The following is a 23,797-nucleotide window of genomic DNA, read 5'->3' as shown; positions in this document are numbered from 1 at the left end:
AAAACCATAATTTATGAGGTCTACCTATACCTTGTTCTTTAGAATCATCCAGGAGAAAATGAAAATGTGTTTTTCATAATAAGCTAACCTAAATTTCTAGTTATGCAATAAAAATAGCATAATTAAAGCAATTAAATTTAAGATATTACCTTTATTTTACAATATTATACTGTGACTTTCACACACTGTTGAAAACAATGACTAATTTGTCTAAAGGCAGCAATAGTTCCTGTTTCACTTTATAATTAAGCTTCAGTTTAGTCCCAGAAAATAAATAGTAGGGTAGATTTTTCTGTATCTGTCTACTGGAAAAGCATTTCAGAGGATGAAGGTCAAATAAAGCAGATATAAAAGGATATTTTTAGATACTGACAACTTGTCCTTAGAATTTGGTTAAATTTTGCTTCTTCTCAAAATTCTGTACTCATATCCACAGAAGTAAATTTCTATTTTAGTAGCCCTACAAGAACTGGAGGAGAGATTTTTAGCTGTAGTAGTAACTAGCAAATCTTTTGCTAAGAGTGAACAAGAGCGCAAGTGAAGACATTCATAAGAACATTTTTAATATTGCTGATATGACATGAGCTACAAATGAGAATAAAATTATTATGGTCATTTGATTGCAGGGTGCAGGTGGGCGTTAACAGAGCAGGCAACTCATCCGCCCTGGCGCAGAAGCGTAGGTTCATGGGCAAAAATAACAGAAAAAAGCATGAAGTTAAGAACACTATCTGTTTCTGTCTGAAAAAAGGAGCTCCCTGACGCATGGAAAGTGTCTGTGGTGTGCTTCTATTCTGTTATCGGGGGAGGGTGCGCCGCAGCCTCTGGCCACTCATACACATCGGGCAGCAGGGAATCGTACTCGCTCCGCCATATTCTTTCTCTAATGTATTTGGCCTTGTCCTCAGGTTCTGGGTATCGGAAAGCCATTTTATTAGCGTACAGGTATTCTGTAACCTGAAAAATAATAAGATTACTGCATGGCTCTCAGTATTAACCTATTTAAAAGAAAAGGTATTATTAAAACACAAGGTAATGAATTTGGAAGGATGGTGTTTTTTTCAAAAGAAAAAATAACATTGCTTAGACTCACTTTAAAACATTCAGAAACTATTAGAAGATTAAAAATACCTGCACTCTCACCATAAGTTTGATATGTTTTAAAGTGACTTTAAAGTTCCCCTTGCCCTGAAATATCAACAGTTCCTTGACACTGAAGTAACTTTCTGCTTTACCGTGTATGGGTCCAGCAGACCTGCTTGGGCAGCCTGCCCTGCCTGTGTCCTTTCCCACAGCCCTGCTGAGACGTGTGTAGGAGATTCTATTTCCTGGTCACAGCTGACGGGGCTACGGTGAAACTCTAACCCAAGTGAGCCAGGTGTTTTTGCTCTATAATTTCGATAAAAGGACACAGAAATTATTACAAACCAGTGTTGGACACTAGAACTGTAAGGTCAAGTAAAGTAAGGGCTGGAACCTATACACGGTAATAACTCAGCACCACCATCACTGAGTGTCAGGCATGTTTTTATGTGCTTTACATGGGTATCTCATTTAACCCTCACAAGAATCCTATAAGTACTATTATTATTATTTTTATTTTATACATGAGAACAACAAAGTCTGAGGAGTTTAAGTAACTTGCCCAGGGTATTTAAAAGTGAGAAATATGTTTCAAGCGCAGAGCATTCTGAGACTAGACCACAGACCACCCTAAAAAGTTAGGTTAGGTACTTCCCACCTACATTGGCTTGAATGAATTTCTGATCTTTGTAGCAAGCCACACACCATGACTGGTGGTGAAGATAAACCCTCTGAGTCTTGGTTATGTTGTAAAATGAGGCAGAATGAAAAAGCTTCCTCACAGGGTAGCAGTGTCTATCATATAGTTAAGTTCTCAAGTTATGGTCTAATTTTAAAAAATGTAGTGATAAATGATAGAAAAAAAATTTTCTTCAAACAATTATGTCTCCTCCTCTAATTTTCATTCTAAATGATGATTACTATTAGTTCTTTCAGTTTTCTAAAAGGAATATTTAAGGAAAAATGATGGTTATTAAAGGTAATCCTTGGTCTTAGGAGCTCACTCTCATGATATTTTGTGATGGAAAATGTGTCACATTCAGTTGACCTCAAACAACAAGGGTTTGCACTGCACAGGTCCACTTATATGTGAATTTCGTTTACTAAATATATACCACATGATTCCCAGTTGGTTGAATTTGTGGATGCAGAACCTCAGACCCTGAGGACCAACAGTAAGGTAATATGTAGATTTTCAGCTGCGCAGAGTCAGCAGCTAACTTTCGCATTGTTCAAGGGTCACCTGTATTGTCTAGTCTATTGTAGGAAACACGTCTGTGTCCACAGGAAAGACTGGGGGCAGGGCCTGAGATCAAGCCCTCCTTGGTTGCACAGATACCCAGCAGGTGACCAGTGGCTATGTGGAGCTGCCTGGTGGCTCTGGGTAGTGTTGGGGGACAGACAAAAAGCACTGTCTACTCTCCTGATCCCTTGGCTCCTAAAAAGGAAAACTTTAGGACACAGAAGAAGGAAGAGGGGGAAGAGACACAACCCTGGGGGTTCTGCTCCCATACCACCCCCAAGCACAGATCTTCTTTTTCCTTATATATTACCTTTCATGTGGACATGCTAGTAATCTAATTGACTGGTATCTTCCAAAATCTGTCCCACCTATAACATTCTAAAGTTGAACTCTACTCATCTAAATGCTGGGCTCTAAGTTCTTCAGTTGTTTTACAATAGTATTCAGAGTCCTAAATCTGGCATTTGTGTATCTGTACAGCCAGTCTTAATTTCAAATCTTACTAATGCCTTTTTCCTAACTATATTCTAGACTCCAGGTCAACTGAATTGATTATTTCCTAGGCATATCATTCTTTATCAATTTCCAATCTTTGCTTATTTTATAAGTATTAATATAATACAATAATAACATTAATACTCAGAGGGGTAAAATTTTATGATCATCAGCATTTAAGTTGAAAGTGCAGTTGATAAATTCTATATCTAATCCTGATATTTATGAAAATCTTGGGAGTTTCCCAGTGGCCTAGTGGAACTGAGGCCTGGGTTCACTCCCTGGTTGGGGTGCTGAGATCCCACAAGCCATGCAGAGCAGCCAAAAATAAAAAAGAAAATCTTAGTAAATAGTAGGAACATAAGCCTACTTCTTCAAAAAGATTTTAAAAGTACTTATATCAATCCTTATTAAAATACAAGGATGTGTGCCCTTATCAACTCAATTGTTTAAAACTGCTCTTACATAGCAAGTAACTTAGTAAAATAGGGAAAAAGTGAGTTATATAAATTAAAAAACAGTCATTTTCAGATAATTCACAACTCAACAATTCCAAAAGAATTAACTTAGTTCAACAAAGAACCCTGTTATCAAATAAATACCTTCCCTGTATATTAGAAATGACCAACGAGGAAATATATATGGAAAGGGAAAATGTTATTTTAAAGGATAACGAAAATTTTGAATATCTATGAAAATAAGTAATAGGAAACATGCCACATTTCAATGAAGAAAACAACAAAATTATATTGAAAAACTTAGACTAAAACCTTCGTAAATGGAGAGAGAGATATCGAGTAGGGAAGAGTCAATACAGACAGACTCAATTTCACCAATTTATAAATATGACATAGTCTCAGTTTGAAGGGTTTTGAATTCAAAAATTCATCCAAAAGAATAAAAAGGCCAGAATAGAAAGAAAATCCTGTAATGATGGTTTCATATGTATAATGTGTAGTATCAAATAGCAAACATTATTAAACGAAAACAGTGCCTAATAATAGGCAAATATGGTCACAACAGACTCCTAGTAAAGGAACCAATGTTTGTTTCTATGTTAACAAGAGTAGCATTCCCAGTCGGTGCTGAGACAACTGGTTAACTTTTCAGGAAAGAATGTTTCTCTGTCTCATATCATACACTAAAATCTCAGAGGGATTAAAAAGTTTTATGTTATTAGAAAATACAGGTAGACATTTATGACTTTGGAGAGGAAGAAAGCATCAACATCCACAGGAGGTAAGAAAACAATCCATAAAATAAACAGATCATTCCATTAAAGAAAATGTGAAAAATGGCACTAAGTTAAAATAAATGACAAAGGGGAAAATACCTACAGCACAGAAAACAAAAGGATCATTACCCTTACTGTTTAAAGAGCCTACTGTTAGGAAGTAGAAGACAAATACAGAAAGAATACTATTGTTCAATAAAAACAAAAATATTCTTCAATTTAATAAAGTGAATGCTTTAAATGAAAATAACATGTGCAATTAAAAAAATAATTCTCAGTATTGGCAGAATACATTCCTACCTAACAGGGCAGTATAAATCAATACTTTTTTTCTGAAAAATCATTTGGCAATGTTTATCAGAAGCCTTAACATGTCAATCCTTTTGTTCTTATGATAAGAAATTTACCTAAAGAAAAAATGATCACAAATGCATATAAAGACTTATTTAAGGATGTTCATTGTAATATTATCTAAGGATGTTCACTATAATATTATCTGAGGATGTTCACTGTAATATTATCTGAGGATGTTCACTAAAATATTATCTAAGGATATTCACTATAACATTATTTCTAATGAAACAGAAGATGCTTAAATGTCCCCCCCAAACCGATAAATGGTTAAACAAATTATGATCTTACAACAAAGAGAATTCCACAAATATTAGTGTTCCTAAGAATTATTATTGATTTACATACTATACTTAGAATATATTAAGTGGAAAAAATGCAGTGAGGAATCAGTTTTAAAAACAGGTACAGGTGACTACACATATGTGCATTTTATATGTTTGTGGGAAGAAAAAAAAAGACTAGAAGGCATCAAAGGAGAGTTACATTCTGGTAGTAAGAATATGAGCAACATAAAATTTCTTGTTTGCACTCTCTAAATGTTCCCAAGTTTTCTCGAACCTGTGTTAGTTCTGTAAAAACACCACTAAAATTTCTGTGAAGGGGTATAAATTATTACTTACTTTAATAGCAATGTTAATAGAAACTTCCTGAATATTAGAAAGTGGTGGGTAAAGTCTCCCCTGAGCCAGCTCTTTATCTGTTAACTGACTTGTCAGAGCCTGAAGAGAGAGAAAAGAATTTCATTTTGGTTTGCTTAAATAAGAGAGTAATAAGGACTAATGAAATGGGAAAAGGGTTGGGGGAACAAAGAATAATTCTCTGGTAGTCTCGATTCTAGCAGGAATACGCTTAATCCACTGCAGAAATTAAAACTGCTTTCCACTAAACAGTAAATATTTAGATTTATTTAAAGACTTTTAATCATATTTAAAGACATTTTATCTGTGCTGTCACAATTATGTAACCTTCAGATATGTATAATACAGATAAAGTATATATGAAAGGATTCACAGCTTGCAATTAAACACTGGAAAAATCATGGTAAACTAATTTTATGTAGAAGAAGGTATATCAAAAAAACAACGGATGAGTCATTTCCTTTTCATTCATAAGGCAAATTTAACTCATTCTCTGTTTTTAAGATCCATTCATTTTTATAATTCATTCTTTATAAAATAACCAAACAATATTTAAAACACTTACCTTTGCAGCTTCCAGGAACACATGATCACTAATATGCCGGGTGTTACAGAGAATAACAGCTAAAGCCACACCTGGAGTACATTTAAAATAGTTTTTTTAGTAAGGTCACTTCAAATTATGAAAGGAGTGAAATAAATTCCTAGATTTAAACCAAATTAATGGTAAGGCATCCCTCCCCCAAAACAACCTCTCTGGAAAAACAAAGCAGCCAAGAGAAAACAGAAATCTGAGCACTAAAATCAAATGATCTCTGACTATTACAATTCTCATTTACTAGAAAAAATAATCTTAGAAATATCAAGTGGCTTTTTGCAATTTAGTTTTCACATTTATCAAATTCACAAATGTATATAAGTCATCAACAGTTGTTACAAAAACATTAATTCCCAGTCCATCTCTAATCCTCTATTTCTTGCTCTACAGAGGTGACTATTTTTAATTCTCTTAGCTGATTATTTTAATTAGTTTGGTGCAAAAGTAACTGCAGTTTTGCATTGTTGAATTTTGCCATTTGATATTGGAATACATTCTTAAATAAATGTGGTCATGTTATATATATCATTTTAATGTACATTTTTTGCTTTTTTTTGCTAATGACTTATTACATGCTGTTTATTTTATATTTATTTCAAACTACAGAAATGATGTTATACAAAAAGCAAATTCAAGTGATTTTTTTATTTGAGTTCAAAATGGAATGTAAAGCAGTGGAGACAACTCACAACATCAACAATACATTTGGCCCAGGAACTGCTAACGAATGTACAGTTCAGTGGCAGTTCAAGAAATTTTGCAACAGAGACAAGAGCCTTGAAAATGAGAAGCATAGTGGCCAGCCACTAGAAGTTGACAACAACCAACTGAGAGCAATCGTTGAAGGTGATCCTCTCACAACTACACAAGAAGTTGCTGAAGAACTCAACATCGACCATTCTACGGTCGTTGAGCATTTGAAGCAAATTGGAAAGATGCAAAAGCTCAGTAAGTGGGTTCCTCCTGAGCTGACTAAAAATGAAAAAAAACCCAGTCATTTGGAAGTGTCACTTTCTCTTATTCTACGCAACAACAACAAAACATTTTTCTTTTTTTAATTTTAAAATCTTTAATTCTTACATGTGTTCCCAAACATGAACCCCCCTCCCACCTCCCTCCCCATAACATCTCTATGGGTCATCCCCATGCACCAGCCCCAAGCATGCTGTATCCTGCGTCAGACATAGACTGGCGATTCAATTCTTACATGATAGTATACGTGTTAGAATGCCATTCTCCCAAATCATCCCACCCCCTCCCTCTCCCTCTGAGTCCAAAAGTCCGTTATACACAGCTGTGTCTTTTTTCCTGTCTTGCATACAGGGTCGTCATTGCCATCTTTCTAAATTCCATATATATGTGTTAGTATACTGTATTGGTGTTTTTCTTTCTGGCTTACTTCACTCTGTATAATCGGCTCCAGTTTCATCCATCTCATCAGAACTGATTCAAATGAATTCTTTTTAACGGCAGAGTAATACTCCATTGTGTATATGTACCACAGCTTTCTTATCCATTCATCTGCTGATGGACATCTAGGTTGTTTCCATGTCCTGGCTATTATAAACAGTGCTGCGATGAACATTGGGGTACATGTGTCTCTTTCAATTCTGGTTTCCTCGGTGTGTATGCCCAGCAGTGGGATTGCTGGGTCATAAGGTAGTTCTATTTGCAATTTTTTAAGGAATCTCCACACTGTTCTCCATAGTGGCTGTACTAGTTTGCATTCCCACCAACAGTGTAGGAGAGTTCCCTTTTCTCCACACCCTCTCCAGCATTTATTGCTTGCAGATTTTTGGATCGCAGCCATTCTGACTGGTGTGAAGTGGTACCTCATTGTGGTTTTGATTTGCATTTCTCTGATAATATAAGCAAGGTGAAAAGACAGCCTTCTGAATGGGAGAAAATAATAGCAAATGAAGCAACTGACAAACAACTAATCTCAAAAATATACAAGCAACTTATGCAGCTCAATTCCAGAAAAATAAACGACCCAATCAAAAAATGGGCCAAAGAACTAAATAGACATTTCTCCAAAGAAGACATACGGATGGCTAACAAACACATGAAAAGATGCTCAACATCACTCATTATCAAAACATTTCTTGATTGGATTGTGACGTGTCACAAAAAGTGGATTTTATGGCAGAAAGTGAAGAACTAAAGAGCCTCTTGATGAAAGTGAAAGAAGAGAGTGAAAAAGTTGGCTTAAAGCTCAACATTCAAAAAACGAAGATCATGGCATCTGGTCCCATCACTTCATGGCAAATAGATGGTGGAAACAGTGGCTGACTTTATTTTTGGGGGCTCCAAAGTCACTGTAGATGGTGACTATAGCTATGAAATTAAAAGACGCTTACTCCTTGGAAGAAAAGTTATGACCAACCTAGATAGCATATTAAAAAGCAGAGACATTACTTTGCCAACAAAGGTCCATCTAGTCAAGGCTATGGTTTTTCCAGTAGTCACGTATGGATGTGAGAGTTGGACTGTAAAGAAAGCTGAGCACTGAAGAATTGATGCTTTTGAACTGTGGTGTTGGAGAAGACTCTTGAGAGTCCCTTGGACTGCAAGAAAATCCAACCAGTCCATCCTAAAGGAGATCAGTCCTGGGTGTTCATTGGAAAGACTGATGTTGAAGCTGAAAAACTCCAATATTCTGGCCACCTGATGTGAAGAGCTGACTCATTGGAAAAGACCCTGCTGTTGGGAAAGATTGAGGGCAGGAGGAGAAGGGGACGACAGAGATGAGATGGTTGGATGGCCTCACCTACTCAATGGACGTGAGTTTGAGTGAACTCCGGGAGTTGGTGATGGACAGGGAGGCCTGGTGTGCTGCAATTCATGGGATTGCAAAGAGTTGGACACAACTGAGCGACTGAACTGAACTGATACAACAGGCGATAACCAGTTCCGTGCTTGGATAGAGAAGAAGCTCCAAAGCATTTTCCAAAGCCAAACTTGCACCAAAAAAAGGTTATGGTCAGTGTTTGGTGGTCTGCTGCCCCTATGATCCACTGCTGCTGCTGCTGCTACTATAGGATTCTAAATCCTGGTGAAACCATTACATCTGAAAAGTATGCTCAGCAAATGAATGAGATGCACCAAAAACTGCAATGTCTGCAACCAGTCTTGGTCAACAGAAAGGGCCCAATTTTTCTCACAATGCCCAATTGCACGTCATACAGACAATGCTTCGAAAATTGAATGAATTGGGCTATAAAGTTTTGCCTCATCCACCATATTCTCTTGACCTCTTCTCAACTGATTACCACTTCTTCAAGCATCTCAACAACTTTTTGCAGAGAAAACCAGCTTCCATAATCAGCAGGATGCAGAAAATGCTTTCTGAGAGTTCGTCAAATCTGAAAGCAGATTCTTATGCTACAAGAATAAACAAACTTCTCATTGGCAAAAATGTGTTCACTGTAGTGGTTTCTATTTTGATTAATAAATATGTATTTGAGTCTAGTTATGTACATGTGTGCTCAGTCGTGTCCGGCTCTTTGTGACCCGCCAGGCTCCTTTGTCCATGGGATTCTCTTGGCGAGAACACTGGAGTGGGTTGCCATTTCCTTCTCCAGGGTATCTTCCTGACCCAGGGCTTGAACCTGTGTCTGCTGAATTGCAGGAGGATAATTTACTGCTGAGCCATCAGGGAAGTCACGATGAACCTAGTTACAATGACTTAAAATCCATGGTCCAAAACCACAATTGCTTTCTCACTAACCTAATAACATTTCTCTCTCACACAGCTTGCCTCTATTTCTTCTGATTGACTTTTAGTTTTGGAGATCACGGACTCGTTCCTGTGGCAAAGAAATATTTAGCTTTCTGGCACATTTCCAGCCTTCTTCCCAATAGAGTTAGAACATAATTTTGGTTGAATCAATATTCAGTGTTTATATTATTATGACTTTCTTCATAAGTGCTATTAACAGTCAGGCCATGTATTAACACTGTATCTTAACTTTTCCTCTTCTACATAACTTTATTTCCCCTGAAGTTACTGTCTTTTTGCTTTTCCTTTGATTTTTGAGTACTTAAAATTATTTCATGCTGAGACACTCATTCATTTAGTTGTCTCAATCACCTAGCAGTTTCAACAACCTCACATTTCTCTCGTTTCATCCCCAGAAAAAATCTGCTGAAGCTCCAATCTGGCCTTGTTGCTCTCCATCCTAGATACGGTGCTATTCCTGGAAACTCTTCATCTTCATACAGATTCCCTTTGCTTCTAAGTTGAGTCCATTTCCTACATCTCACTTCTTCCTAGTATTTTTGTTCTTCTTTTCTTTTTTTTTTGTAGGCTATACTCTCCAGTGTTTTCTAAAGAACAGTACATGCGAGATAAATTTTTTTAAATCTTGCATTTTTGAAGAGCCCCCACTGGTCCCTCAACACACATGCACACACACACTTTTACTACCTTCCACTTATTTGATACTTTGTCTGGGTTTAGAATGCTAGTTTGGAAGTAATTTTCCTTCAGAATTGTGACACGTTATTTCAATACTTTCCAGCTTCCAGCATTGTTGTTGACAAGTCTGGTGACAATGTGATTCCAGATCCTTTTCCTGTGATTATCTTTTTTCTTTTTTTTTGCATCTCTGGAATTACGTAGGATCTTTTTTTTTTTCTTTTGTATCTAATGTTCTGTAATTTCACAGTGATGTGCCTTGAGGTATGTTACTCTCACCCACCATATCTGGCACGTGGTAGGTGGGCCCTCCCCATCTGGAAATCTGGATCTGGGGAAATGTTAACAAGTCTTTGATAATTTCTTTCCCTCCTTTTTTCTTTTCTCTCCTTGAAATTTCTTGGGGCAGGATCTATTGTCTTCTTATATTGTTTTGTCTGTTTCATGTTCCCTTTCTTCTTTCTTGCCTTTGGAATTAGAAAAAAAAATTATTTCACTTTCTCCCCTCATATTCTCTTATCATAGCTTGGAGGTTTCTCCTAGCTTTCTAGTGGTTATCCTCAAATTTGTAACATACATCCTGATTAAAAGTTTCATGCTAATTTTTAATTTACCCTCCTGCCAGGCAATGGAAGTATCTCCTTAACAGTTTAACTCTACGTAACCAACAAGCTCTTGTTATTGTGTATTTTGTCTACATATTTTTCAAAATCCCATATATCATGATTGCTTTCCCCTATATATACGACATTCCTTTTGTTTAACTGAAATAATCACAGCTTTTTTACTCTTCATTCTTTCCTAAATCTCTGCACTTCTAGCTGGAATTACATTTCCTTTGTCTAAGGAATACTCTTTAGAATTTATTCTACATTTTTACATGTCTGCAGACAGATGGTGAAACCTTTTTTTTTTTTTCCTTCTAAAAAGTCTTCATCGTTTTCACTCTTGAAAGATCTTCACACTGTGTAACGAGTTGAGCTTAACAAGCATTTTGTAAAGCCACTCACACAGATTGCTGCACTGCCTTCCGGCATCTGGCTGCTGCTGAGGAGTCAGCTGCTGGTCTAGCAGTTGCCCCTCTGAAGGAGACCTTTTTGTTCCGGCTGCATGCGTGGTCTTCTCTCTGTCGTCATTTTCTGAAGCCTCATGATGATGTCCCTAGATGCGGGTTTCACCAAGCTTCCTGAACATTGTGTACTGACGTCCTTTGTCAGGTCTAAGAAATTCTCAGCCATGAAGCCTGTAAATATTGCCTCTTCCTCATTCTTACTCTCAGCTCCCTCTGGACCTCAATTAAATGTACCTCAATTAATATGTTGATTAATATAATTAATATATTAATATATATATTTTTTGTCTCTTGATTGTTTCTTCTGGTCTCTCTTCCAGTTTATTAATTTTCTTTGGTCTAATCTCTATTAGCCTCATTAACTGAGTTACCTTATTGTATTTTTCAATTCTAGAATTTAGTGTTACTTGGCTGAATGCTTTTATCTCAAACATAGTAAGTTATTTGTTTCAGAGCACTTGTCTGATATGTCGAGTTCCAGAGGGTTATTTGTTGTTTTCTTTTGGCTTATGTTTGTCTTGTCTCTTCATGTGCCTCATTTCTTTTTTATTTCTTAACTGGGATTCAATTTGAAGATTTATTTGTAAGAGTAACTTGAGGAGCAGGATACTGTTGTCTTGTACCAGAGAAGATTTTTGTCTGTTTCTGCTGAGCACTTCTGCGCACTGGCAGGCCAAGACAAACGCTTGAGGTTTTACAGGTAACTTCAAAGGTAAACTATCCCCACACTCCAAAGTACAGTCCTTCAGGGTTTCAGCCCAGAGAAGGAGATGGTTCACTAGCAGCCCACCCTCCACAGGCGCCAGACTCCAACTCTTGTCCTCGCTCGCTGAGAAGGACACCTTTACTTCTCGGCCACTTTTTCCTCATTAGGAAACCTCAGTCCCTTTTCAGGTTTTATTTCTGTTGTTCATCCAATTATAACTACTAGAGCACACAACTCTAACAGAGCCTTAAGTTTTTACTTGCTTCATGAACATTCTTTTGGCCAATCTTGTTTTTAAATCCATTTTAACCTCTGCTACCAAGTCATTTTTAGGTCTATATTTACAGTCCTAATAACTGTTATTGTTAAGTTAGGACAGGGAACTGTTATAGTAATCAACTGTCAAGTGCTCTATTGGTCAAATGCAATATTAAAAATGGCTTTGGTAAGTCAACAGAAAAGTATTTATGTTTTTAAGGCTTTATGCTAGAGAAACAATGTTGGATGGGACAGACTGATTTTGAACATTATCAAGTTCTAGAAAGAGATAGTCAACGATGGGAGAATTTCTGTTACAGATGCCATCTCTCAAGAGACAAGCAGAGTGGAACTCTAAGACAACCACAACTACGTGGGTGAAAAGGAGGAAAGAGCACCAGGATATTCATAGGTTCCAAATCTTTATTTTAACAAGAGTTATAATAACATGCTGCCTTGATGCCAGCCTTTACATGCTATAGCTCTACCTGTCATAAAATCTTACAGCTAGCTGCAGTTCCTCAAGGAGAGGCCCACAAGGAGAAAGACACAAGTACAAAGGAAATTCATGCCAAGCCACTGTTTTACTCTGTGTGATTCTTTCATTAAAACAAACAAATGAAGGATCACCAGAAACTGCTGGAAAATAAAACAAGACAAAAGAAGAAATATTTAAAAGAATCTTACTAACTCTAGGAAGAGATCTGAAAGGACATTGCTAGCTTTAAAAAGAAAAGTGGCCATTAAAGAGTTATTCTGTGAATAAAAGGTTACTGGGAATAAAAAAAATATTTGACCCTATTGAGTTGATATGCTATTAAGCAATTATCATTTATTTTCTTTGATGTGACCAGTACTATGGTTATGTTTAAGTAAAAAAATGTTTTCACTTTTTTAGTGACACATACGGAAGTTCTTATTAATGAAATTATATGATGTCTCTGATTTGCTTTAAAATAACCCAGTGAAGGTGGAATGGGTGGGAATATAGATTAAATATATCAGCTACCAGTTGATAACTGCCAAAAGGTGGGAGAAGGTAACATGGGACTTCATTCTTCCCTCTATTTTTGTATATGCTTGAAATTTTCCATAATAAAAAGAAAGAAGACTGTTGAAACAAAACATATACTACAAGTGTTAAAAAACGAAATAGATACAGATGAATGAATCAACACCAGAGAAATCCCCCATATTACAGAACAAAAAAGACAAGAGGCTAAAATATGAATAAAATTTACAAGTCAAGGACAACAGAGAGATCTGACCATGGTTATCTAACCCAAGTTCCATAAGGAAAAAACAAATAATGGAAGGAAATTAATGGGGGAAAATAAAAACAGGAAAAAAAAATCCTTTGGAAAAGAAGATATAGTGAATTGGCCCACTTGCAGACATGCATGATAAATGGAAATAAAGCCCAAACCTGAATGCATTTTACTAATCTTTCAGAAATCCTAAAGATAAAGACAACACTGAAACATTTTCAGGGACACAAAACCAGTATGTATAACAGAATGAGAATCTCATCAACACCAGGTTTTCTGTCAGCAACACTGGCTACTAAAAGTGAATGGAGAAATGTTTCCAAAGGTCTGACAAAATGACTTTGAGGGAATTTCCTGGCAGTCCAGTGGTTAGTAGTCAGTGCTCTCACTGCTGGGGCCCTGGGTTCGATCCCTGGTTGGGGAAGTAAACTAAGACCCAGCTAGCCACATGGCACAACTAAAAAGAAGACTTTGAATCTGCAAATCTTTACCCAACCAACCGAGAGAAAAAAATAAAGACATTTCATATACATAAAAACTCAGTTTTCATTCATGCTTTATTAAAAACAAAAACTTATTCAAAGATGTATTCCATAGGGAAGGAAATGGCAATCGACTCCAGTATTCCCGTCTGGGAAATTCCATGGACAGAGGAGCCTGGTAGGCTACAGTCCATGGGATCACAAAAGAGTAGGACACAACTTAGCAACGGAACAACAACAACAAAGGAATTTAAAAGAAAACCAAGTGGAATTTAAATAGCTCAGGCTAACATCAGCAAAGGAATAGAAAGGAACAGTGTACATGGGCAAGAGAACCACCACGGAAATGATTTACTGTGGGGTAGGATTAGATGAAATGAAGAAAGCAAGCAAGAAATTAAAGGAGGATTCATTACACCTGACACTTAAAAGACTTTGAATGTCAAAAATTTTGTGATATAGAATTGCATGTTCTACTGTATTTATCAAACCACACTCTTGTTTAGACATGAATAACATATAATAAGTTAATTTCAGAATCAATCCAAAGACAAAACATGGAAAACAACAAAATACAGTGTAAATTTCAAGAATTTCTCTACAACAGAAATATTAACCAATGATAGCTGAGAGATGAAATAAGAGATAAAAGATGTCCATCAGCGGACGAATGGATAAGAAAGCTGTGGTACATATACACAATGGAGTATTACTCAACCATCAGAAAGAATATATTTGAATCCGTTCTAATGAGGTGGATGAAACTGGAGCCGATTATACAGAGTGAAGTAAGCCAGAAAGAAAAACACCAACACAGTATACTAACACATATATATGGAATTTAGAAAGATGGTAATGATAACCTTGTATGCAAGACAGTAAAAGAGACACAGATGTATAGAACAGACTTTTGGACTCTGTGGGAGAGGGAGAGGGTGGGATGACTTGGGAGAATGACATTGAAACGTGTATACTATCATGTAAGAAACGAATCACCAGTCTAGGTTCGATACAGGATACAGGATGCTTGGGGCTGGTGCACGGGGATGACCCAGAGAGATGATATGGGGAGGGAGGTGGGAGGGGGGTTCAGGATTGGGAACTCATGTACACCCGTGGTGGATTCATGTCAATGTATGGCAAAACCAACACAGTACTGTAAAGTAAAATTAAAAAAAAAAGAAAGAAAGAAAAATGAAGTTTTCTCCAAGAATAAATAAATAAATAAATAAATAAATAAAAGAGGCTACTAGGACATCAACTGTTATATAAAAAAAAAAAGAGAGAGAGAGAGAGATAAGGAAGCTAAATACCAGATTTTTTTTTTCATTTTTCACTGTGGCAAGCTAATAAAAACTATCTTAAATTGCTTACAAAGCTATCTTAAAAAGCTCTTTTAAGTTCATTATGTGGAGATAAAGCTGACGACTAGGAAAACTAAAAGTAGTAACAGAAATTGAGAGAGAAAGGAAGGTAATAGGAGGTATGTGTGGACTGTAACTTAGATGTCATAGTTGGAAGTTCACATGTATCAGTCTAGAGTTGGAAGAATCAAGATAAGGGGAGACACATGTGCCAGTCATGATAAATATGCAAGTATGATAAGGAGGTATCAAGTATGATAAGGGGTATCAGTAAAGAGGGTTAATTAATTTTTTAACATTCTGTTCCTTTTGCACTTTTATGAACCATGTACTATTTTATTTCTACAATAAAAACAAATTTAATGAACAGTATGATTAAATAAATTTTCAGGGGAAATAGAGCACAACGGATTTGCTGAATTCCTTGACTTCTCCTGTACAGTTATAGCAAAATCCCATAAATGCTGTTGGTTTTCAAATATTAATTTCTAAAGAATTTCAAGAAGAATTTTACTGTAACAAATGATTACTCTAACACAATGATGGCACTTACCTGGAAAAATATATACATTGTTTCCTTGGCCTGGTGTAAAGACTTGCCCATCACTGAGTTTCACTGGCTCAAACGGACTGCCACTGGCAAACAAACACCTTCCCTGTTGAGAAATGAAATAACCTCAATTTTGTCACTTTATGTAGACTAGAAAATTGAGGTGAATGCAAACAAAATTAAACTCTGTAGCAGACCAACATATTACCTGCAAAAGGCACAATTTACTTTAGAACACAATCCTTTTATTAAAATTCTTATTAGAATGAGGTTTGTTTTATGCACAGCATACATTCAAATAAAGTTGAAAAATGTCCATTAATAAATTTAAAACCTGACAGTCCTCTTTCCTTTAAAACTTTAAAAATGTAGATGGCAAGAAAATATCATCCCTAATAATAAATAAAGACTACTATAAACATCTGTGAGTGAGAGGGAAACATCAAAAATTATATCACTACCATTTACTGTACATCTGCGTTTTTGGCTCTGTACCAGGTGCTTTATATGTGTTAACTCAGTTAATTTAACCCACACAAAGGCTTATAAGATTACCATCATCTCATTTCACTAATACATATTTTTTAAAAAAATCTCAGAAAGCTAAGGCTTAAATATTTCCAAATACTTTGTAAAAAGTAATGCACCACAACTGTAGCCATTAAACTTGAACCCAGATTTTCATAACTCTAAAACACATGGTTTTTCTATTATGCTACAGTGCCCCCCAGTTTATAAAAAAGGCATATGGTATAACCAGTCACTCCAAAAAAATATGGCGTGTTGTCTTCTAAAGAAAAGGAAGTCTCCAAAATTGTTGTATCCATCGATTTTAGTACTGTGCTCTGGAATGTCATGTAATACATTAAAAGTGAAAGTGAAGCCACTCAGTCATGTCTGACTCTTTGTGACCCCACGGACTATAGCCTACCAGGCTCCTCCGTCCATGGGATTTTCCAGGCAAGAACACTGGAGTAGGTTGCCATTTTCCTCTCCAAGGAATCTTCCCAATTTAGGGATCGAAGCTGGTCTCCTGCATTGTAGGCAGATGCTTTACCGACTGAGCCACCAGGGAAGTCCATAATACACTAAGTGTTTAGATAACGCTTTGTCTGCTTCTCCCTACATCAAAAGATGTGTATTGGGCTTCCCAGGCGGCGCAGTGGTAAAGAAGCCACCTGCCGATGCAAGAGGTGCAAGAGACATAGGTTGAATCCCTGGGTTGGGACGATTTCCCTGGAGGAGGGAATGGCATCCCATTCCAATATTCTTGCCTGGGAAATTCCATGGACAGAGGGGCCTAGTGGGCTACAGTCCATGGGGCTGCAAAGAGTCAGACATGACTGAGCACGAGCACACGCAAGCATGTGTCTTATACCCAGAGTGAGTGTCCTCTCAAAGACGGTAGACCCTAGTGGATTTAGTATTCAAGAATTTGACCCTTTGGACAATGTGAAAATCTACTATGTATAGTAATGATTACTTTTACAAGACATACTTGCAGCTTCAAAATGATCTCAGGTTTAGGTACAGAAACAAGCCAACTGTGCCAGTGGTGGGCCCAGGTGACTGTCTTGGACCTACAAATCCAGAAAGCTATAGCTATTCCCATTCTCTACCTGTTCTAAGCATAGCTTTATTTGTGACAAAACACTTTTTCTTTGAAGATTTAGGTCGTGAAAGTGAAAGTCGCTCAGTCGTGTCCAACTCTTTGTGACCCCATGGACTATACAGTCTATGGAATTCTCCAGGCCAGAATACTGGAGTGGGTAGCTTTTCCCTTCTTCAGTTCATCTTCTTAACCCAGTGATCGAACCCAGGTCTCCCACATTGCAGGTGGATCCTTTACCAGCTGAGCCACAGGGAAGCCAGATTAAGGGTTAGTTCATGGCTAATGCCATGTGTGTTACCATAATGTGTATAATATAGGTTATCTTTGTGCCACCATTAATTTTAACAGATTTATAAAGTGGGCTGTACAATATAGCTCTTCATGGGAAAAATGTTATGTCCTCATGGCATCAGTAAATTTGGAGATTTAGAAAGATCTTGGGCATCTTCTCTAGAATGGCAAGATTCAACTGCAGTTCATCTTCTCCAGGCCATCTTTTTAAAATTCTTCTTTCATAATCAACTTACAGTGGCAAGAACTTATTAACAGAATTCTCATTCTGAAGTCCATGTTCAGTAGAAGTTCTTTGTTCTAGGAGCAACTGACCAATAAAATATGAAAAACATTTTTTTAAGAATTTTTCTCACTCAGCAGCAGAGGGAGTTAGAGTAACACCAAAACATCCCTCCACCAAAAACAAAAGGACACTAAACATTTAAACAGTAACTACAAATAAATATATTTATATCATTATTTTATGTAACACTAAGGAAAAAATTATGTAAAAATTTGCAACTGAGAACTAACAGAATAGACTATATCAAACCAGTCTCCTTGGGGAGTTGTAACTCATTCAGTGTACATCTTAAAAAATAAAATTCTTAAATGTTTGAACAGTCTTCTACTGATATACTACTATCGCCCAAAACATTATAAGTTTTTTATATTTTGGAAATGCCAAGGCCCATAATACATGTAGTATACATATCAAATACGCATTGTATAAGACTAATTGATAATTTGGGGGATAACCTTTAGTTTTGATTAAAGTGAAACAGGAGAGTAAAAAGCTGGCTTAAAACTCAACATTCAAAAAACGAAGATCATGGCATCTGGTCCCATCACTTCATGGCAAATAGATGGGGGAACAATGGAAAGAGTGACAGGCTTCATTTTTGGGGGCTCCAAAATCACTGCAGATGGTGACTGCAGCCATGAAATTAAAAGACGCTTGCTCCTTGGAAGAAAAGTTATGACCAATCTAGAAAAAGCAGAGACATTACTTTGCCAACAAAGGTCCATCTAGTCAAAGCTATGGTTTTTCCAGTGGTCATGTATGGATGTGAGAGTTGGACTATAAAGAAAGCTGAGAGCCAAAGAATTGATGCTTTTGAATTATGGTGTTGGAGAAGACTCTTGAGAGTCCCTTGGATTGCAAGGAGATCAAACCAGTCCATCCTAAAGGAAATCAGTCCTGAATATTCATTGGAAAGACTGATGCTAAAGCTGAAACTCCAATACTTTGGCTACCTGATGCGAAGAGCTGACTCATTGGAAAAGACCCTGATACTGGGAAAGATTGAAGGCAGGAGGAGAAGGAGACGATAGAGGATAAGATGGTTGGATGGCATCACCAACTTGATGGACATGAGTTTGGGTAAACTCCGGGAGTTGGTGATGGACAGGAAAGCCTGGCACACTGCAGTCCATGGGGTCGCAAAGAGTCAGACACAACTGAGCAAATGAACTGAACCAAAATGGCAATACAGACTCAGAAGGAATTTTGAAAGAATATATGTGTCAAAATAAAATTTATAACAATGAGAAAAATAATGCTAAATATATCAAGAGCATGAATATGAAGTTCAGAAAGTTCTGAGACAGAGTTCTACTTTGGGAATAGTCTTCTAGGTTGCTTCACACCAATTCTCCCTTTGGTAACACTGAGAAAAACTCTATAAAATATATTAAACAGATGTTTCAAGGAAGTAGGAGTGCTACCCAGATAGGGAGGGCTTGGAGGTAGAGATGGTCAAGATTCAAAAAAAGAGGAGAACAAGACATTCAAACTCAGCATTGGAAGCTCTCCTCCTTCAGGGGAGTGATTTCAAAAGGAAAATCTGTGGCTGAGAGCCTGAACAGCAAAAGTGTCACGAGTCCCATGATGATAAAAAAAAAGTAAAGTTTAGAGACCACTAGGGGTGCGGGTGGTGTACCAATAAATACTCCAGGGTTTTTGACTTATACTCCAGAGAAAAGGTTAACTGTGAAAATAGATGAGGCCTCTCATGGACTACATCCTGATGAACTATGGGGAGTTACCCCAGAAAAGAGGGCTTCCCAGGTGACTTGGTGGTAAAGAATCTGCCTGCCAAGCAGGAGACATAGGAGACATGTTCAGTCCCTGGGTTGGGAAGGTCTCCTGGAGAAAGAAATGGCTACACTCCAGTACTCTTGCCTGGAGAATCCCATGACCGAGGAGCCTGGTAGGCAACAGCCCAGGGGGTCACAAAGAACCAGACATGACTTAGTGACTAAACCACCAACCACCACCACCCCAGACAAACAGTCTCCAGAAGGATAGGTAAAGTTCCTGTGGAGGAAGCTAACTTCATCTCGAGCCTCAAATTATTGCTACAGTTCTTTATTTGCACTACCTAGCACTCAACAAGGAAGTGAAAAGCTAAAGTCGGCTTACGAAGACAAGAACTGGATAACCAAGAAGAAAACAAAACACATAATAGAAATGGATTGATAGAGAGTGAGATATTTGTTACTATCAGATACTTACTTTAATTATAATTCATATATTCAAGAAATTAAATGACAGACAAAATTTTAGTAGAGAACCAAGAGCTATACAAAAACATCAAATAAATGACAAGACAAAATTTTAGTAGAGAACCAAAAGCTATACAAAAGCATCAAATAAACATTAAAAAATTGTTAAAACTGTGAAGTGTGATAGTCTATGCATCTAGAGCCTGCGCTCCACATGAGGCCACAGCAATGAGAAGCCCGCACACCACAAGTAGCCCCCATCTGCCGCAACCAGAGAAAGCCCATGAGCTGCAATGAAGACCCAACACAACCAAAAATTAAGAAATAATTGAAATTAAAAAGAAATAAATTTTAGGTATGATAATGATACTGTGATTATTTTTTTTAAGAATTCTTAACTTTTGAGAGATATACTGTAATATTAATAATGAAATGATACACCTGAGGCTGGCTTCCTAATCTAAGGTAAGTAGGATGTCAGAGAAACAAGACTGGCAATAAGGTGACCACTTCTGAAGCAGAATATTCATACACGATGGGATTCCCCAGTGGTTCACCGCTAAAGAATCCACCTACAATGCAGGAGACCTGGGTTCAATCCCTAGGTCGGGAAGATCCCCTGGAGAAGGGAACCCACTCCAGTATTCTTGCCTGGAAAATCCCATGGACAGAGGAGCCTGGCTGTCTACAGTCCATGGGGTCACAAAGGATTTAGATATGACTTAGCAACTAAATAACAAAAACATTGGTACATGGGAGTTAAATTATATCATTCTTTCTACTTTTGTATATACTTCAAATTTTCCATAATGAAACAACTTTTAATAGAGACAGAACACTAAAAATTAAGACATATGAATTATTCTTAAGGGCATGACTCAATAATTACTGCTATATATCACTGTTAAGCAAGGTTTTAAAAATCACTTCCTGAACAGTAAGGATTTACTGTATAGCAAAGGGAACTACATTTGATATCTTGTAAAAACCTATAATGGAAAAGAATACAAGAAACTGAAACAAACAAACCCAAATCACTTTGCTGCATACTTGAAACTAACACAATATTGTAACCAAATTAAAAAGAAAAAAACCCACTTCCTAGAGACTCTTAAAGGTCACTTGCAAGAACAATACAGAAAGGGATTACATTGTGATTACAACTATATCCCTATGGAACAGGAAGGGAAAAATCCAACTGTTCCAATGGTATATAAGTTGATACTTGTAACGGAATATAAACCAGTGGCAGTGACAAAGAATTCGAAAGAACTAAAATTTAAACTCTCCTTAATAGAGGGAAAATCATAGACATAACCATTTCATATTAATACCTCTGTAAGTGTGTATGCTTCTTCAGCTGTGCACTCAGCCTGTGCCGTAGGATTACTTAATGCAAATATTATAGGCCTTTCATTAATTTCAGCCATTGCTTTGATTACACCAGGAGTGAAAAGTCGGCCAGCTCCTGCAACTCCTATCATAAATAAAGGGGGAGGGGGGAAACAACTTCATTACAAGTAAAAAATAGCATTCCCATCAACAGCATTTCTACAATAGCTTTAACATAAAAAAAGCACAGGTAAACTCCCATTACAAAGATAAGATTTTGCATTGCTAAGATAATTCCAATCTTACATCTGAAAAGAGAAACAATAAAAATACACTAAAATTTCCACTGAAATATTTATTATCTATCCCAGACATAGTAAATTGAGAGCAAAAAAAAAAAAAAAGAATATAAGACAATCTCCAGGGAATTCCCTGACAGTCCAGTGATTAGGATTCTGTGCTCCCAATGCAGGGGGCACAGGTTTGATCCCTGGTCAGGGAACGAAGATTCTGCATGTTACATGGTGCAACAGGGGAAAAAAAAAAAAAAAAGACTACCTCCATCACGTAATTGTTGTCTAATAAGCACAGAGCTTCAGTTTTAAAAGGGGAAGAGTTCCACAAACTGGCTGTACAATGTGAATGCATTTAACACTACCTAACTGTATACTTTTAAATGGGTATGATGACAAATTTTAAGTTATATATGTTTGACCACAATTAAAATTCTTTTTTAAATGAAAAACTTGAATGTCTAAATGTTAACTTGTTAAACTCTGTGGTACTCATTACAAAATAATAGGAGTGTAGAAGGGAAAAAAAGATCTTCTTGACTATAGTCATCCACTTTCTTGATAGAGATCAGTTTAATGAACTTTTAGTAAGCTCCAACAATGTCTCAGACACTGTATGTAGGTCACTGGGATATAAAGGTGAGTATAATGCAGGCAGCTTACAAGTTGAGAGAGAACACAACAGAGTAAACAGAAAACCAGAAAACCGGTCCCAGGCGCTCAGTGCGCAGCGAACAGAGGCACTGAAAGAAGACTCAGCCCAGAGTGGGAACTGGGGGAGACAAGGAATGCCTCAGCTGAACGCTTACGGAGTTCATCCAATGAAAAGACTTACATTCAACAGTTAAAGAAATTTTAAATTCCGTTTTATAAACTGACATGTAATAAAAAGAAATACTGGAGACCAGAATTTTAGTACTCCCTCTGTCACTCCTGGCTATATGAAATACTCACAAAATCTTGAGCAAGTTGTTTAACAACTCTGTGCTTGTTTTTCTCACGTAAAAAAGGAATGTATACTCGGTGTTTTCCCATGTGGTCACATGAGGTATGTGGACATATTTTTAGGAATCCATGAGTTCTAAGAGAATGAAACATTATTTTCTTATTTCCTTCATCCTCCAGGGCCGGAGTCAATGGACAGATTCTTAGGTTTCTATATTGAGTCAACTCACCCCAGTATTCTTGCCTGGGAAATCCTATAGACAGAGAAGCCTGGCGAGCTATAGACTTACGGGGGTCACAAAAGAATCGGACATGACTTAGAGACTAAACAACAGCAAAAAATTGAGTTCTGAGAGAAATGCACTCACAATCTGAAAGATTACTTCCCATTCTAAAAAAATTGTGAGTTTCAATCAGTAAAGAACCTAATACAGATACCTTTTCCTAACCATAAAGACTGTTCGTGACTTAAAACAGTTTCCTATTTAAAATTCCATAGGGCTCCTCCATGAAATTGGTAAAATACAAGAAAAATGATACATTCTAATCTTATAGCTGTTTAGAAAATAAAATAGTCCCTCTTTTAAAGACTCTACATTTTCTGTTAATGCCATGTTACAGTCTGATGACAGCTATTAAATGCCTGACTCTTAAAACATACCAAAAGCTTTCAGCTTTGTTGTCAATGAAAATCTTTGACTCTGCATAGGATTTTCTTGGTACAGTCTGTCAAATAACCTTGGTCTTTTTCAGGTTTTGAGCCCACCAGTCATACCAACTCTAAAAGCAAAGCATGAGCAATCACACAGCTTCTAGAAGTTAAAAGTACAAGCAACATCTGTTAACAGAACTGTATACACTGTACCTAAAAGCTATCACATATAACACAGGGAACACATCTAACATTTTTAATAACTATGAATGGAGTAAACCTTTAAAATTTGTGAATCACTACACTGTACAGCTGTCACTTATATGATATTGCACATCAAGTATACTTCAGTTAAAAAAAAAAGCTATCACATCTATAGTGACCTAAATGGGAAGGAAATCCAAAAAGAGGGGGAAT

General features: G+C 36.8%; 1 protein-coding gene across 1 annotated transcript in view; it reads right to left on the bottom strand.

Annotated features, from left to right (window-relative positions):
- Nucleotides 1-237: 237 nt before the first annotated feature.
- The window catches only part of ME2 (malic enzyme 2), a 54,584-nt gene continuing 31,024 nt past the window's right edge, over nucleotides 238-23,797 (bottom strand). Inside the window, exons 12-16 of the mRNA XM_052660350.1 lie at nucleotides 21,493-21,635; nucleotides 15,769-15,871; nucleotides 5,613-5,683; nucleotides 5,030-5,128; nucleotides 238-957 (exon numbers count right to left, since the gene is read on the bottom strand). Coding sequence (XP_052516310.1) covers nucleotides 790-957; nucleotides 5,030-5,128; nucleotides 5,613-5,683; nucleotides 15,769-15,871; nucleotides 21,493-21,635 — 584 coding nt within the window. The 3' untranslated portion in view covers nucleotides 238-789. The remainder of the gene's footprint in view (nucleotides 958-5,029; nucleotides 5,129-5,612; nucleotides 5,684-15,768; nucleotides 15,872-21,492; nucleotides 21,636-23,797) is intronic.

Source organism: Budorcas taxicolor, chromosome 22 (assembly GCF_023091745.1).
Source record: "Budorcas taxicolor isolate Tak-1 chromosome 22, Takin1.1, whole genome shotgun sequence".
Classification (NCBI taxonomy): Eukaryota; Metazoa; Chordata; class Mammalia; order Artiodactyla; family Bovidae; genus Budorcas; species Budorcas taxicolor.
Note: the sequence above shows the minus strand (reverse complement) of the source record. Positions and strands in the feature narration are given on the sequence as shown.